This window comes from Pleurodeles waltl, chromosome 3_2 (genome assembly GCF_031143425.1).
Source record: "Pleurodeles waltl isolate 20211129_DDA chromosome 3_2, aPleWal1.hap1.20221129, whole genome shotgun sequence".
In the NCBI taxonomy this organism is placed as follows: Eukaryota; Metazoa; Chordata; class Amphibia; order Caudata; family Salamandridae; genus Pleurodeles; species Pleurodeles waltl.
The window spans coordinates 96598427-96615168 of NC_090441.1; the positions used below are offsets into that span (position 1 = coordinate 96598427).

The following is a 16742-nucleotide window of genomic DNA, read 5'->3' on the forward strand; positions in this document are numbered from 1 at the left end:
CATCAACTATTTTGCAAACCAGAGAAATGTGAGTTCGACATAACGGAAGTCAAATATCTGGGCTATCATTTAAGTCCCACCGGCATAGCTATGGACCAAGAAAAGGTACAAGCTATCCTAGAGTGGCCTTCTCCTTCTACCATAAAAGAAACACAATGTTTCCTAGGTTTAGCAAACTTCTATCGACAATTCATTCTAGACTTTGCCAGTCAGACTAGCCACATAACTCACACCTTAAAGAAGGACAATTTAAAGAAGGGATTTGTCTGGACTGAGGCTGCTGAAGCAGCCTTTCAAAGCTTAAAGAGAGCCTTCACCCAAGCCCCCATCTTAAGACATCCAGATACCACCAAGCAATTTATAGTAGTAACTGATGCTTCTGAGAGAGCCATCGGAGCTGTCTTACTCCAACGACAAGAGGATGATGGCCTTGAACATCCTGTTTTCTATTTGTCTCATATCCTTTCCACAGCTGAACAACATTATTCCGTACTTGAAAGGGAATTATTGGCTCTGAAAACAGCCTGCCTTGAGTGGAGGCAGTTTCTGATGGGTTCCAAGGAACCATTTGAGGTGAGGACAGACCACCGTAATTTACAATGTTTAAGAAATTTTGTATGCCAGAATAGTCGTCAGGCCCGCTGGGCCTTTTTCTTCAGTCAGTACGATTTTTATATTACATATATTCCAGGATCCCAAAACATTCTGGCTGATGCTCTGTCTCGCCGATATCCAGAGTGTTCTCCTTCCTCATCCCAGTATCTTCTAGAACCCAGTAAGATCATTGGAGTGGCTCAGTCTTTCCTGGAAGAAGTACAACAAGAATACGCCAACCAATCGGACCATGACATAGAAGAACTAAGACCATTATTGTACAAGAAACAAGGATATTTTTATTACCAAGACCTGATATTCCTCCCTACAAACAAGGTGCAAAAGAAAGCATTACAAATGTGCCATGATTCCCCTGTAGCTGGTCACAGAGGCATCAAAGCCACACAAGAATTACTTTCACGATTTTTTTGGTGGCCTACCTGGAAACTGGATGTGGAAAGATACGTTCAGGCCTGTCCCATATGTGCCCAAGTCAAAATACCTCACACCAGACCGGCAGGATTACTACAACCTTTGCCTGTTCCATCGGCCCCATGGCATACTATCTCTACTGATTTTATGTGTTCGCTCCCACCATCAGCAGGAAACCGGGTTATCATGGTCACAGTGGATTCTTTCACAAAGATGGCTCATTTCACTGGCCTAAAAAAGCTGCCTACTTCCCAAGAACTAGGTCAAATATTCATAGATCATGTCTTCCGTCTCCATGGACTTCCACATACCATAATCTCTGATAGAGGACCTCAGTACATCTCCCGATTTTGGAAGCATTTTTGTAAAACACTGAATATGAATAGAGCCCTGTCTTCAGGGTTCCATCCTCAGACCAACGGACAGACTGAGCGTCTGAACCAAGGACTAGAGCAATATCTTCGATGCTTTTGCAATTCTACCCAAAGTAACTGGAGCACTTACCTCTCTTTAGCTGAATTTTCCTACAATAACTCAGTCCATAGTGCCTCCAAGGTCACTCCCTTTTTCTGTTCCTATGGTTTTCATCCTACCTCTTTCCCTACTTCTCCACAATCCAACTCTCCTCTACCTGCTATTAACTATTTCTCCAAACGCCTTCTCCAACTCCATAAACTAATTCGATCTAATTTGTTACATACCAAGAGGTGTATGAAGAAGGCTGCAGACAAGAGACGTACAACCAATCCAAATTATCATCTGCAAGATAAAGTCTGGCTCTCCTCCAAATTCTTGCCCTCACGTCTCTCTCAAAACAAGTTCACACCTCGTTACTATGGGCCTTTCCGTATTCTCCAGTTGGTCAATCCTGTCACTGTCCGTCTTCACTTACCCCATACATGGAAGATCCATCCGGTTTTTCATGTTTCTCAGCTTAAACCTTATGTGCCTGATCCTTACTCACGTCAGTTTCCTTGTCCACCTCCTGTCCTTGTGAATGATGCTCCTGAATATGAAGTGCAGGAAATCTGTGACTCTCGTCTTTTTCATAAACGACTTCAGTATCTGATTCATTGGAAGGGTTATCCTCTCAGTGAATGTTCATGGGAAGATGCCTCTTCCGTTCACGCTCCTCTCCTGACTCAACGCTTTCACTGTTTATTCCCTCTTAAACCTGGGCCTTCGGGAGGGGGACCTACTGTCGCGCCGCGCGGTGCGGCGCGAGCCGAGAGCTCGACTTCGACCGGGCGTTCGGCTCGGACCGCGCACCGCGTTATTAAGACGCGGCGCGCCCCCAGCCTCTCCTGCGCGTTTCGAGGCCCCAGATTTGCTTGGGGCCTCGTTCTTCCTTCTGCCTTTCACTGTCCCAGGGGTCTCTGAACCCTCTTACCTGTTTTTCTTCGTTTCTTTGTCCTTTCTTCTGTTTGCAGTCTGTTGTGTGCCTTTCTTTATGTCTTTTCCTCCTTCCCAGATTCCTGTGCTTTCCCAGCATTCCTTGTTCCCTATTCTCTATGGTTCCTCTACTATTCTGTTCTATATATTGTTTCCCTATCTAAGATGGTGTCCTTTTACTTCCTGTGGGTCACTTCCTGTTTGTTGGTATATAAGGGCTGTGTTTTTCCTCTTTCCTTGCGCTGCAACACTTTCTGCTCAGTTGGTGTCTTCGCTCCTGATTTCCTTGCCTTTTGGTTTTGGACTCAGCATTCTGTATTTTCTGATTTTTGCTCCTTTTGGATTCCTGTTTGTTGTTCTTGTTTTTCTCCAGGACTTTTCCTGTTTGGAGGTTTTTCCCCTTGGAAGGGGTTTTTCCCTCTGGCGCTACTTTCTGAAGGGCACGGTCTGTTCTTGGTGTCTCCATTGCCTACAGCACCGTGGCTACCAGAAAGAGTCGCCCCTTTTTGGGCCAAAGCCGAACATTGAAGATTCACGCCACCAGATCTGCAAATTCCAGGCGCAAGCAGCACGTGAGTCGTGACAGCTTATCTTAAAGTTTCGTGCCAGCTTGGCATTTTTCTCTTTACTCCAAGGTCGATCTGCAGGTGCGGACAATGGAGGCTCTGAAAGTGAGCTAATTGGTATAAAAGGTTGCAACTTGCGTATCCATCTCCAAGGATAATGTATGCTTAAGTAAAAGCTTGAGAACTGTTGTTTTTGATTGGACAATTTGAAGTCAACCTATGAACCCTCCAATGGAAGACCCTACTGGATTTGAACTGTTGTCTATAAAACCCAGGTGCACGAGAAGAAAGTGGCTATTACCCGCCTTTTTGCAGCCATTACCAGCTCGATACCCGCCATTTTGCAGACTTCGTAGCTATTATGGCCCACCTTGCTGCGACGCCATTTTGAATGAGACTTTGATGCTTTCTCTAATCGAGAGAAAGAGACTTTAAATGATTCATGCCCTAGAGACTTTAACTTTGATCCCTTTGCATGAAGTAGTTGTTTTACCTTGCCGCCGTGAGGCAATTGCCCCGTCCACCCCTGCCCCTTTGCCCCGTCCCATGCTGATCGAGAAACGGTACCTGTGAGACGAAGGCTTCCTTGCATGCTGATCGTAATTGGTAAACATGAAAGGAAATTGTACAATTGCATTGTGTTTCTTTTAGGTAACCAACTGCTGATTTTTGACAAGATCCCTAGTTAGGAGTTTTCTAAATTAATGTTGCTAAATTGTTTTTGCATGAAGTCCCACATGCCGATGCTAATTTGAGGTTAGATGAGGATTCCTTCTGTTGCACGATGCAATTTGAGACCTTGTTATGCTGACTAAATGTATGCAATTAGCTCGTTACAGATCATAGTATTAGTGATTTGTATTGCTATTATCGAATGCCTTGTTATTCAAATGCTGCATAAATTGCACTTGTTTCGCCGCTATGGACAGCTATTAATGTTCATTTATGTTTATCATTTGGTGTTGAGACACATTTATATTGTGCTAGCTTTATTAATATAGGGAAATAAATTCATTAACTTTGAATAAACTGGTGTGGTCATTCCTGACTGAAAGGTCAGGGTTCGCCGAAATGTATTCTGGATTAATTGTCAAGTGTTATGTTGATCAGGGTATTGCTTATGTTCGTTATTGATTATTGATTTGATTAAATTGATCGATATAGAGTACGGAGAGTTCCACTTAGCCAAAAGATTCATCGGCCTAAAGAGCGTCCGAATACAGGTAAATTATTAGTACGGACCGCTCTATCAACTGTCACCCACACCATCTGCCCTGCCTCTTTGATTTTTTTTTAGGTTGAAAGTCCATGGGCGGTTGGGATAAGCCAGATGTTTTTGTTCAATTTGTTTAAACTAGCATAAGGTTAATTACCTTAATGTTTCCCAAACTGTTTGACGGGGGTTTTAAAATGTTCAGAAACATAATCAAACATTTGCTGTTACTTTCTCTCCAAGAAAGATTGGGTAGATTTGGGTAGTGGGGGATGGCCTTGCCGCAGTACTGAAGGGCATTAATTTACTACTGAACAAGAACGTAATGTGACACCTGAATGTAGCATACCAGGAGGCAATCACAAAAATAGTGCTATGTTAAAAAAAAAAAAAAGAGTAAATAAATGCACTGGCAACGTAGTGAGGTATGGCCTCTCTTGCGTGTGTCTGTAAAACTGACGTTTGTTCTTGAATTTTTGTCCTGAATTTTGACCCTTTGACCTGAATTTTTGTCCTGAATTTTTTACGGTCCTGTCCAGAATTTGCATCAATGCCTGGTGGCCACCCTAACAGCAGTGCGTGCCCTCATCTCGGCGCACTTCGCTTTACTACTTAAAACTATGGCCCGTCCACATTATCTACCACTTTTTTTTTGGTGGGCGAGTGACAGAGAACAAAGGCTGAGGTGTGAAACTGATAGTTTCCCTGCGCTAGCGGAGGGCTCTGTCCAGTCGAAGAACGGATGTGGCTGCGCTTCGGGGGCTGACAGGAAACCGAGGAGCAGCTGTCGGGCCTGCAAGGTTCTCGCTGCAGCCTCCGTGTCTGTCTGCCTGGCAGTCGCGTGGCGGCAGAGGAGGCGCGCGTGGCATGGCACAGACGGGCCCATGGAGTCAGCCGGTAAGGGACTGTATTTTGGTTGCATATGGGAGTACCCGGGAACGGCCGGGCAGACCAGCTTGTGCTATCCGTTGTGGTCGGGCTAGAGGTAGGCCCGCCCACAAATTAACAGCCAGACCTGAGCCACGTGCCCATCGTGGTCTCGAGAGCCCGTGCACGAGCCGGGCCCTGAACATATTGTGCATGTAAATCATGCAGCAAGCATCATGTTAGAATTTAACATTTTATCGTAAAAGCGTTCCTGCCCTCCCCTTCCTGGCAATGACAATAGTAGAACTGGGAGGTAAGTTAGCCGTCATGTGTAACATATAAGTGGCGTCGATTTTTATTGCAGACACAGCAACATTATACTCTAATAAACGGACCACAGCAGGTTTTTGTGCAGCGCACACCCCGAACGCATATATTTGAAGGCCCTTTCAAATGTGATAATGAAGAAACAGGACTCTTAGTGAAAAAAACTGTTTGCCTAGGATCACACAATTTCGTCAAGCTGGAAAGGGGCATTTCTTGTTTTAGACTGCAATTCAGCTACTAGATGGATAGCTGCTGCTTTTCTGTTTTACATCAAGGATTTGACATTAAACCGTTGTACTTCTATCTTGGCACTAGAGGTGACAGCCTGGGTGGCACATGAAATCTTGTTTCTTTTTGGGCTTAAGGAGTGAAAAGGAACTCTCACTCAGCCAGAGCCAAGCATCTGGCCCGAACTTTCAGTGGCTCATCCATCTCTAGGTGGGCGCTGGGCACTGATAGTACCTTGAGGGGAGTAAAAACTGAAGCAAGGTTGCATTTCATCATCCCTTTGGACTACCTCCCTTTCACCAGTTTGAGCCCAGAATGGCAGATCCACCACAGACAAAGCCTGTAAGTAGATAGCCTTAGTATATTATGGCATTGCAGTGGTGGACCGACGGATCCTGCTGAAATCTCTCAATTAGATAAAAATTCAACATGAGGACACCATGTGGAACCTCCGATACATTTAGGACAGCTAAGACAGACCCGCAGAGACTATAGATGGAGAACTAGAGTGCCTAGAAGACCTGCACCTTGAGTTTGCCTACTTCTTTTTGTGAAACCAATAAGGTATGGAAGGCTCGGATTGGGGAGACCAGGGAGGTGGTGTCAACGCCTGATCTGTAATACTAAAATATATAGAGAGATCCTTGTAGTCCCAGAACAGCTTATAGTGACTTTATGTTGGCCAAAGTTGGCACTGGCAAATGTCACTAAAGATTCAGAAATGTCACTGAAGAGTAGCACAATTCATAACTGTAGCCATCTTACCTTTTTTTTTTTTAAATAAAGTTGATGCACAAAACAATGGCAGCTTTGGATATCCGATTATCACAGCCCCGGCATCTACATAATGCAGTCGTGGTTTATATTGTGGCAACTCAGGCAAAATATATTTACAAATTGTATTGGAGCATTTGTATAGCGCCTACCACTCTGTTGTGGGGCGCTGAAGAGCTTATCCACACGGAAAGCAAGCTAAAAAATATAGTATGTGTGGTTGGAAGGGTATTTTTGGAGCCTGTATGCGAAGTGTTGCCATGTTGTGTGTGATTACCACTGAGATGTGGTTATCGTGTTAGAGGACATAACGCCTGGTTGTGTGATAGGCAAGGGTATGTGAGAGGCAGATGTGCAAATTATAATTATAGTAAGCACTAACTAGCTTGTGCATGAGATGGTGCATGCTTTTAGTCCGAAAAGGGGTTATACAGAGAAAGCCTAGTAATCCATATGGCTACACGGCAGCCAGAGAAACTGCTGAAAAGTAAAACAATGCCAATAAGGCAAGATGGGCCATTAGTGACCCAAGGAGTAGTTTTTAAAAAAAAAAAAAATTAATTGATGTAGCTATTCATTTTATAAGACGAGGATACTGCCTCCTACTTAATAAGTGCATCCCGTGGAGGAAAGAAGTGTCAAGAGAAATCAAAGCTAGAAACCAGAGCATTAACTACACAAAATTTAAAAGGCCCAGATTCAAAAGGCAGCGGAGAACCAGTCGATTCGTTGCTCATACCCATGCCAGTCGTGCACCCTACGCATGTGAAGGTGACAGACAGTACTTGGTATGTTGCCGCCCTGACGGCAATATCCACTCTGCTTACCTCCTGTTGCCTTTTTATTCTTAACTCCTCCATGCAAGTAATTTTCTTGGATCCCAGAAACCCTTAAGTTTATTTAAGGAGGTTTTTCTCCTGACCTAGAATTTTGTCCCAGAACAAATTCCACTTTCATTATGAGTAGTGAATGACATTTAACAGTAAAAAAAAAAAGACAATGTGAGGAAATAAGACTTACCCTGTTTCCATTACTTTAGCTATGACTGCAGCATGGCACCAATTTGGTAGCTGTCAATTTGTTCCTTATTGGCCTTGCAAATGAGAGAGAGGTCCATATGAGAGAGGACCACCTGGGTGTCGGAATTCTTTGCATAACATAGCTATGTATGCATTTACACTTCAACGTTTTATTCCATAGATTCATTAAAAAAAAGTTTCCAATATTTCACAACAATTAAAATCACTTGCAATGCATTAAACAGTGAAAAACAACTAACACAACCTATAAAATGAATATGCCAAAAGCTTTAGCAGGGGAGTGCAAATCAGCTTGCCATAGCCTTTGACCAAGGAATTTCTTTCCAACAGGGTTCAAAATATTTCAAATAATTATCTAGTGTAACTCTAAGTTGAATGAAGCAAAACAATTTACAAACCGTTTTCTGCTGTCTTGAGATCTCTTAGCAAATCCTTCAAATACACCTTTAATTAGTACTTTATGTAAAGGCTCAGGCAAAGTCAAAGCAGTCATCAGCCTTCTTTTGTAAAAAGTGATAAATCTAATTTCTGTCTTCATTCTAGAAGGTATATGACCAAATTAAGCATAGATGGCGTGAAAGGGATTATCTGGATAAAGGACAGCAGATCTCCCTTTAGTGTGTCAAATGCCAAACTAAAATATAATAATGCCCCAAATAGGTATCCCTTCCCTTATCTTAGCCGCCAACCAATTAAGAGTAAAACAGTTGTCCATAATCATCTAAACACATCTTATTTGGGGTGGTAACGGCTTCTAATTTGTGATCAGCCATACATTCCAGTAGGATTCTGGCTAACATCTTGCCTTTGGACTTCACCAGAGTCGAAAGGTAGCTCAGTCACCACTGGACCCCTTTTTATAGTTGGGCCACATAGTACCGCCGCTGGCATTATTTCAGTCTGAAATTTTGCAGTCCAAATGGAATTGATCTGATTTGTGATGAGCAATTTCTCCTAAAACTCATGTTGATCTTGGATGCCACAATAGCTGACATGAGCTGTGTGATGAATTTTCACCTGCTTGGTGGCCCTCTGATGGTGGGTTCATGCAAGTGTAATATTGGGCTGTAATTTAGATTAAGGTTCTTGTTGAATTCTTGTATTATATACATCCGAATTTGTCACCTTGAAAGCTCACCGCGAAGATGCAGCATTATTTAGAGTAGTAAATGATATTGTGTTGGCCTTCATTAAGTGTGAAATGTCATGGACTGATTTAGGTTGAATGGAAACTTAAATCATCTTATTTATAAAAGGAATTCTAAAACGGGAAAATAATCCAGTGTCAGAATTTCCTCCATCGTACTATTTTTGTGGTGGAGAAAATTTTAACAACGTAGTCACTTCTGTATTTTGTTCCACCTCCAGAAATCAGTGGTTTTCACCACCAACCAAGACACTGTGACTTTGACATTTGAATACCTCTCTCTTCACACAAACTAGCACCTGCTTACATAGGTGCCATTATTACATCTTACTTCCTATTGCATCTAATGAGATGCTTTTGACCCCAACCCAGAACCAGTTCGGGACTCTGAAAAGCTTGAGTTAAACCGTTGGGTCTCCTCGTTCTATCATCCAGAGCTACGTCAGTCATGTTTTTTGTGGTCTTTGATGCAAGAAACGATATTGTTCACTATGAGCACTCTATTATTAAACATAATAAGTTAGGTAGGTTACCCGATCTTCCAATATTTGCATGTCTCATTTGTAAAGTGCTTTAATCCTAAACCTCATGACTATTTCATACCTGAAATTGTGAATTAACACTAACATTTACAAACAGTTCAAGCATTCCAAAGAAATGGCGCTGCTTTGGTTACCCATGTCTGAAACTGCCTCTTATTTCTTGATATTGCCCCTCATTACGCCCCTGGCAGTCCCGGGGTGGCGGTCTGACCATTTCCAATGTGGTGGTCCAACAGCCACATTACAACCTTGGCAGTTGTGCCACGGTCGGACCTAATCCACCAGGGCAGCGCTGCCCTGGGGTTTACGAGTCCCTTCTCTGCCATCTTTTTCATGGTGGTAGCCCTGCCATGTAAAGGCTGGCGGAGATGGGGTGCAGGGGTGCTGGTGCACAGTGAAAAGTGCGATGGATACTGGTGCACCCTATGCACCGCAACATTGGCACCGGCTCCATTTTAAGCCGGTGTCAATGTTGTGCTTTGTTTCTCGCTGGGCCAGCAGGAAACTCTTAATAGGGGCCACAGGAAGGAGGCTGCGCTGGTGGTAATTCGACCACATGAATTTGGCGGACGGAAAAGGCCAGAAAAGTCTTAATGAGGGGCATTATGTGGATACCCCTTTGATCCATGTCATGTTTTGCTTTACATATTGTGCCCTGATGTAAATTTAGTTTATTCACTTTTGTAGTTTTTTTACCATTATCAAGAAAGCATTCTTGCCCAGAAGCAGCTTTCAGAAGTGTCTTGCTGTCGGATCTGTGTTCAGGGAGCAGGGATGTGTATGGGCCTTCAAGCCACTGCAATCTAGTCTCTACAGGCTTAAAAAGCAAGACTGGCTGAAGGTGTTGCACATGACGTGGGTTCATTTGGCAGGTACTGACGGAAAGTATGGCACTCGGGCCGTTTCCCTTGGTTATTTTGCTGTTAAAAATTGTCTAGTGCACTGGTTCTTAACCTGTGGTCCAGGGGCTCCTAGGGGTCCGCAAAGCCTACTCAGGGGGGGTCAACAATTGCTTAGAATATTAACAGATTAATAAAGTGTATATAAATTAAGAAGAAAAATGTAAAAGTGAAAAATGTTAAAACATTTTGTAAATGTGAAGGATTTTGAAATTGTAGGATGAAAATTAAATTGGTATCCACATATTGTTTGGTTTCAGCATCAAACAGAATATGGTATGGATGATGAGTGGCCTCAATTGAATTTAGAAAAACTCCATCCTTTCCATTAAAACTACATTTTTTTTTTTATTATTATCTTATGTTTGTGAATGAAATATATTTAGTCAATTGTGTATTTGTTTGAATGTTTGTGTATGTTTTGTATATTGTTTTTCTGTTCAGATGATCAAAAATGCCTAAACTGGGGTCTCTGGCTTCTAGTAAAGACACAGTTGGGGTCCTGGCATCCCAATAATGATTCAGCGAGATCCCCTGATTCCAGTGATGATAAAGTGAGTGTCCATAAATGTCAAAAGGTTAAGAACCACTGGTCTAGTGCCATGAAATTGCTGAATTTTCACTCTTGAAAGCAAGGTTTGGTGGTTCTTTGTGGTAGATATTTGAGGTGCTGGCTGCATGCCATCCACATGTGCACCACCATGCAGTGCTTGCAACTAAAATATAAAAGTGTAGCTACTCACTGTCCCCTAAGAAATGCTTGTACTCTCCCAATTAAAAGTATGACAAGTGATGGTACTCAACATTTCTAATGAACGAAGTGCAAGTACTCAGTATCTGACAGTTTCTGCCTATTTAAAGGATTGCCACCATGCGCATCTCACACTTGCTTGGGCTGCTACAACCATGTGTGAGTGTAAACCTCTGTCCCAGTTGCAGTATCGCAAATCCGACTTCCATGTATGGTTTCCCATTCATTCAAAGGTAGGATAAAGGTTCATTCTTTTAGTTAATTGGTCCCACATCCCAGACTAACATAGTTGTCTTCCTAGAAAGAGCAGAAGAGATATGTCAAAGGTATCAAAACCTTATTGGTTTAAACTTCGACAGAGATCCACATAGTAACAAATAACACTCCTTACCAGGAAAATATATGACATATTAATACAAAGTCACAAACCTTTTTTAAAAAATCTAAAATACTTTTGCAAGTTTGCTTACTTACAGGATCCTGCAGAAAAATTTAAAACATGCTAGAAGCTTTTACAATATGTTTAAAAAATAAAGACTGTAAAAAGGCTCGGTAAAATATTTTTAAGGCCTAACAGACAAAAGCCACATGATTAAAATCCTATGTGCACTCATACAAAGAGGACCGGTATGTACAGCTAAGCCTGCCAACCCACACTCCTGTTTTGATACATAATGAAAGACCATTAAATCTCTTAATCATAATTATTTTTCAAGCTCTGTGTTCACTTAATAGTCCCAAGTCCCATTGCAGATCGGGGCCAAGCACCCGTGGGGGGAGGATCGTAGAGCCGGTTGAGCCTGCCGACAAAGTAATGCACACAACATCCACAAAGCTGCTGTGACACGGCCGAAACATGTCATGTTGGAGTAAACTTGCACGTCCCATGCATTCCTGGATGTTGTGTTTATTTATATGTATAACATTTTCTCTCTCTCTCTCTCCCCCCCCCAACCCCTCCCTTCCTCTCTATATGACCTACTGGCGGTCACCAGTAGGCAGTTATAGTTGGGATCTAGTTTCCATAGAAAATCGCTTTTTGACTTGGCTGTATCTTTGTCGCCATCTGATGAACCTTCATGGAATTTTCCCCACCAAAAAGTGTATGTTTCGGGGTGATCCATCAGGCGGGGGCCGAAAAAAGGGCAGTCAAAAAAGTGAGTTTCCCATGTTAATTCCCGTAGAGATTTTAGACATGACTACAGCCCAAACAACTGGACGAAATTACATCAACTTTGACAGAAAGGTAGCTCTTGGTCCAGAAAGTGCCCTTTTTGTTATTTGGTGTAAATCCATTGAGTAGTTTTCAAGAAATAAAAGGTAATCCAAATTTGTACTAGGGTTGCAACGGATTTGAGAATAGTCCTGATCTTGTACAGAGATCTGATTGGCTGCCAACACTTCAATAGGAAGTGTTGCCAGCCATTTTGGGACTCGGCTTGAGCCAAGTCCCAAAAAAAAAAAAAAAACAGAGAAAAGGGGTCAGGGTACAAATATCCTAATTTCCTAGCCTTGGGCAAAAAACTTTTTTTTTCAATTTACGGATATATGCGAATTTCGCCATAAATAAAAAAACGTGTCGTCTCCTGCGCTTGTTTTTAATGTATCCCCTGGGTGGGCTAGGTCTTGGGGCATGCATTTTTAAAAATGGAGGGGGGTGCATGGGGCCCCCTCCAAGGGCTTTCTTAAGCCCTGGGGACCACTACCTCCCTGGGGTTACAATCAAAATAAAAGCTCCCCTCCTGGGGCTTTCAGAAGCCTCAGGAACCACTGCCTCTCCAAGGCTAAATTGAACATTATGGAGGGGGTCCACCACCTCCCTGGGGCCAAATGTTAATTTTAAAATATGGAAGGAGCTGCTCCCCAGGGCTTTATTTTTTATAAAAACCTCCTCCTGGGGCTTTCAGAAGCCCTGGGGACCACAACCATGTCTTTGGAGCTAACTGAACATTAAGGAGGGGGGTCTGTGTGGGCTCCGGGGACCATCACATCCCTGGGGCCAAATCCTAATTTTAAAACATGGGTGGGGTCAGCACAGCTCACCTCCTAGGCCTTATATGACCTTGTGGACCACCACATCCCCGGGGTCAGTCCATGGAAAAGATAGGAGGGGGCCACGCTATATCCCTCCTGGAGCCATTAATGGCCCAGGGGACTGCCACTCGGAGGGCCTTCTCCTGCTATCTCCCGGTGTGCCACACTCAGGAGGCAGCTCTTTGCTTTTGCTTGGTGGGAGCTGACAGCTCCTACCAAGCAATAGCAAATACTAACTCCGCTTCCAGCAAGCGGGAGCTGTGAAAGTGCTCCCGCTTGCTGGAAGCAGAGTTTTTATCTTCAGACATGTGGGCAGGGAAACAGATGAAAATATTGCTTCTGCACGCAGGGAGCTGTAGGAGCTGGGGAGCTAGCTGGAACCGCGGGGGCCTTGAGGCTTCCTCTGCTGTCCCCGAAAAGTTAGAAAATAAATGGTGGCCTCTTCTTGGATAAATAAGTAGGGCATGAATCATTCTGGCACAATGTTATTTTTACAAAAATTAAACTTCAACAGGATGCACTTATGGGTATAAACAAAGCAGGTGCCCAATATGAAGCACCACTTCTGTAAAGAACTAATCATCCTAACTTCCTACATATGACCAAGTCAAAGCAAGTGTTTTTCTCTGCATTTCCACCTGGAAAAGGTATCTGTAATCTTGATGGGGGTGTTTGAATTCTTGCATTTTTCTAGTGCAATATCTTAGGTAATGACTGCGACCAGTGGGTTCTTTCATGTCATCTGCTGCTCAGACGAGAGATCATGTTCTCTCGTTTAAAAGCTACAATTATAAAAAATGCCCTAGAAGCTCTGCGCGTTTACCCTCCCCCCCCCTTTTATACATTAGTGGTATGCAATTTCTTCCGGCCCCTTTCCGAGGATGATGGACAGCTTAGTAAAATGCCCCCTGAGCGCATTTCCTGCTGACTTTGGAGACGCGTTCTTGTTGCAGAGGAATATGATCACATCTCCACCAAACAAAGAAGCACTTCTGTAAAATATAAATCATCTAAGTGTGTTTTCTGCGCAGTCCACATTGAAAAGTTATCTGATGAACATGGTCGAGGAACAATCACATTGCAAAGTTACAGACACACAAGGTCACTGGAAACATTACCTTGATGTCTTTTACAAAGCTGTAGTGTAGGCGATGCACTATATATTTACCTAATGAGGTAGTACTTACTAATAAGCCAGTAGAAAGTACTCCAGTTGTGTAGACATTCTGCACAAAACAGCGGCCTCTTCTTGGATAAATACGCAGGGCAGGATTCATTCTGGCACAATGTTCATTTCATAGAAATTAAACCTCAACGGTAAGCACTTGCAGATATAAACAAAGCTGGTGTCCAGGTTGAAGCTCCATTTCTGTAAAGTACGTATCATCCTAATTTCCTGTGCATGGTCAAGGCAAAGCAAGTGTTTTTTTCTCTGCATTTCCACGTTGAAAAGTTATCTGTAAACCTTGATAAAGGTGTTTGCATCCTTGCTTTTTTTTTTAGAGCAATATCTCATGTAGTGACTGTGACAGGTAGGTTTTTTGTTGTCATCTGTTACTGAGACCAGAGTTCGTGTTCTCCCTTTTAAAAACTACAAGCATGTAAAATGCCCTAGAAGCCCTGCCCTTTTGGCCCTACTCCATATATATTAGTGGTATGCAGCAGCTTCCAGAAATTTTCCCAGGATGATGGACATCTTACAAAAAGGACCCCTCAAGCGCATTTCTCGCTGATTTTGGAGACAGGTTCTTAAGGCACAGGAACATGATCACATCTCCACCAAACAAAGAAGCATTTCATGAGTGGCTTGCAGTTAGGGGGTAAGCCCTGCGGTCAGTCCCTGCTGCTCCTGACTGAAGGGTGAGCGTGGCGTGGGGTTGGGTGGCTATAGAGGTAGGCCACAGGCCAGGCCCCTGTGGTCAATCCCTGCTGTACACGGCCAAAGACCGTGCGCGGCAGTGGTTTGATTAACATAAAGTAATTAAACTTACTTAATGTTAAAAAAATTATAATAAATGCACTGAAAAAAAACAAAGGTTACAGTGATGTTATAGTTAGGAAATAGAATTAAAAAAACATAGAAACTCATGTAAAAAAACAAAGGTTACAGGAACATTATCATTAGGATCACATTTCAAACTTACAAAACCATAGAAATTCAGCTGTTATAGTTATTTCAAGTAAGTCTAACTCGAGCCCTAAGGTAATTATAACTCGTGCCCCCGCCATGCACAGTTATCTCATAAATAATTTGACTGCTAATGTTACATTGATGTTATTAATGTCATTTTAAAACATGTCATGAGTGCTGTAATATCTGGGGTAACCAGCAGTGCATGGCGAGGGCGCAAATTATAGGTAATTGAAATTACTCTAACAGCTGAATTTCTATGGTTTTGTACACTTGAAATGTGAGCCTAACTATAACGTCCCTCTAACCTTCGTTTTTTTTTAAGTGAATATATAGATGCACACAACATCTAAAGAAGTGTGTGTGTGTATGTGTGTGAATATATATATATATATATATATATATACACACACACATATTTTTTTTTATTTTTTTTTTTACAGGCAGTGGGCCCTAGCCATGCCAAAAATTAATCGAGGCACTATATCTTTTAGTAACCCAGTGAAAGACCAGTCCATCTGACAGTAAAGGAAAGCCCACAGAGTTGCAAAACAAATACAAGATTTGTGTAGAAGGAACAGCATGTCCCCTTCCTCTCTAGAAAATCCCATATCAGGAGCTCCCACAGGGAGCCTTCGGTAGAGTGCAACAATCTGTGCCCCCATTCAAGTACCACTGCCAAAGCAAGGGCATAAACACTAGTTAATCTCTATTCCAGCATCAAGGCTTGGACTGGGAAAGAGGAATCTCAGCCACACAGCTCAACGTTAAAATCCTCCCCTCCGCTTTATTTAGACAAGTTCATGAGTTATGAAGGATATACTTAATTGCCTAGGATAGTAGCGTGGCAGTGATTTTGGCCTTATAGATGGAAACCAAATGTTTAAAGTGTATATGACATAAAGATTTGTAGAAAGAGCTTACTTCCCTCTGAACCCATGATGGACTGAAGCTTCTGCTGAGTTGCATGATGTACAATATTTAGGTTGTGAAAAAAGATCATTTTTAGATAAGCATATGGTTTTCTTTAACTTCTGACTTAATTTCTAGGGGGGGGGGGGCACAAAGTACTCTTATTTTGCCCCGCCTAAACACTGATATTTTGCTTTTTAACACATTAATTTGCATAGATTGACTTGATTTGTAGACCTGCAAACTCAGCCTTCTGCTCTCGCTCTAAATAGCCTGGCTATTTAGAGTGAGAGTCAGTCTGAGTTTGCACATCTCAGACACTCAGCGTTTCAAAGATGACATCACAGACTCTACCCTGTCAGCAGATGTCATGTAAAAACACACACTTGTCCACACACATATGTCCAAATAAAAAGTAAGACCTCTGAAATAAACATAACCGATAAACTGTCTCAAAAGCCAATGTCAAGTGATGCACTCAGAAAAGAACGCTGCCAAAAGGTCTACACCAACATTTCTAATCCTGTTCTGAAGTAGAGACTCTATGAAAAGAGGGAAACAAAAATGATTAACCACAGAAATTCTACATGTTTGGGATTGATCGGTCTTGTTTTCCCATTCAGGCGAGCTAAAGAGGGGAAGGGGGAAACCTTGTGTTAGGCAGCAGGTTTTCAGTCTGATTAGGCACCCCAAGAAACAAACATTGATAACGCCAATAGGTCTGGCATTAGCTGCCAGCCTTTTGGATTTGACAATGCTTGTTGTTTTGGTTTGTGTAAAACTTTAAAATTGAGGCAGCTTCCCGATCATTAGCAATTTAAAAAAAAATGTCTAAAAGCAAAGACATTTCTTTGCTCTCGTAAAGAACATATTGTACCTGTGGATTGCGGTCC

General features: G+C 42.5%; 1 protein-coding gene across 2 annotated transcripts in view; it reads left to right on the forward strand.

Moving 5' to 3' along the window:
- The first annotated feature begins 4759 nt into the window (after positions 1-4759).
- Positions 4760-16742, forward strand: part of LAT2 (linker for activation of T cells family member 2) — a 129572-nt gene continuing 117589 nt past the window's right edge. The window contains exon 1 of one of the 2 annotated variants that reach the window (XM_069226897.1): positions 4760-5094. In XM_069226897.1, coding sequence (XP_069082998.1) covers positions 4818-5094 — 277 coding nt within the window. In that variant the 5' untranslated portion in view covers positions 4760-4817. The remainder of the gene's footprint in view (positions 5095-16742) is intronic. The other variant, XM_069226896.1, reaches the window with a different exon arrangement.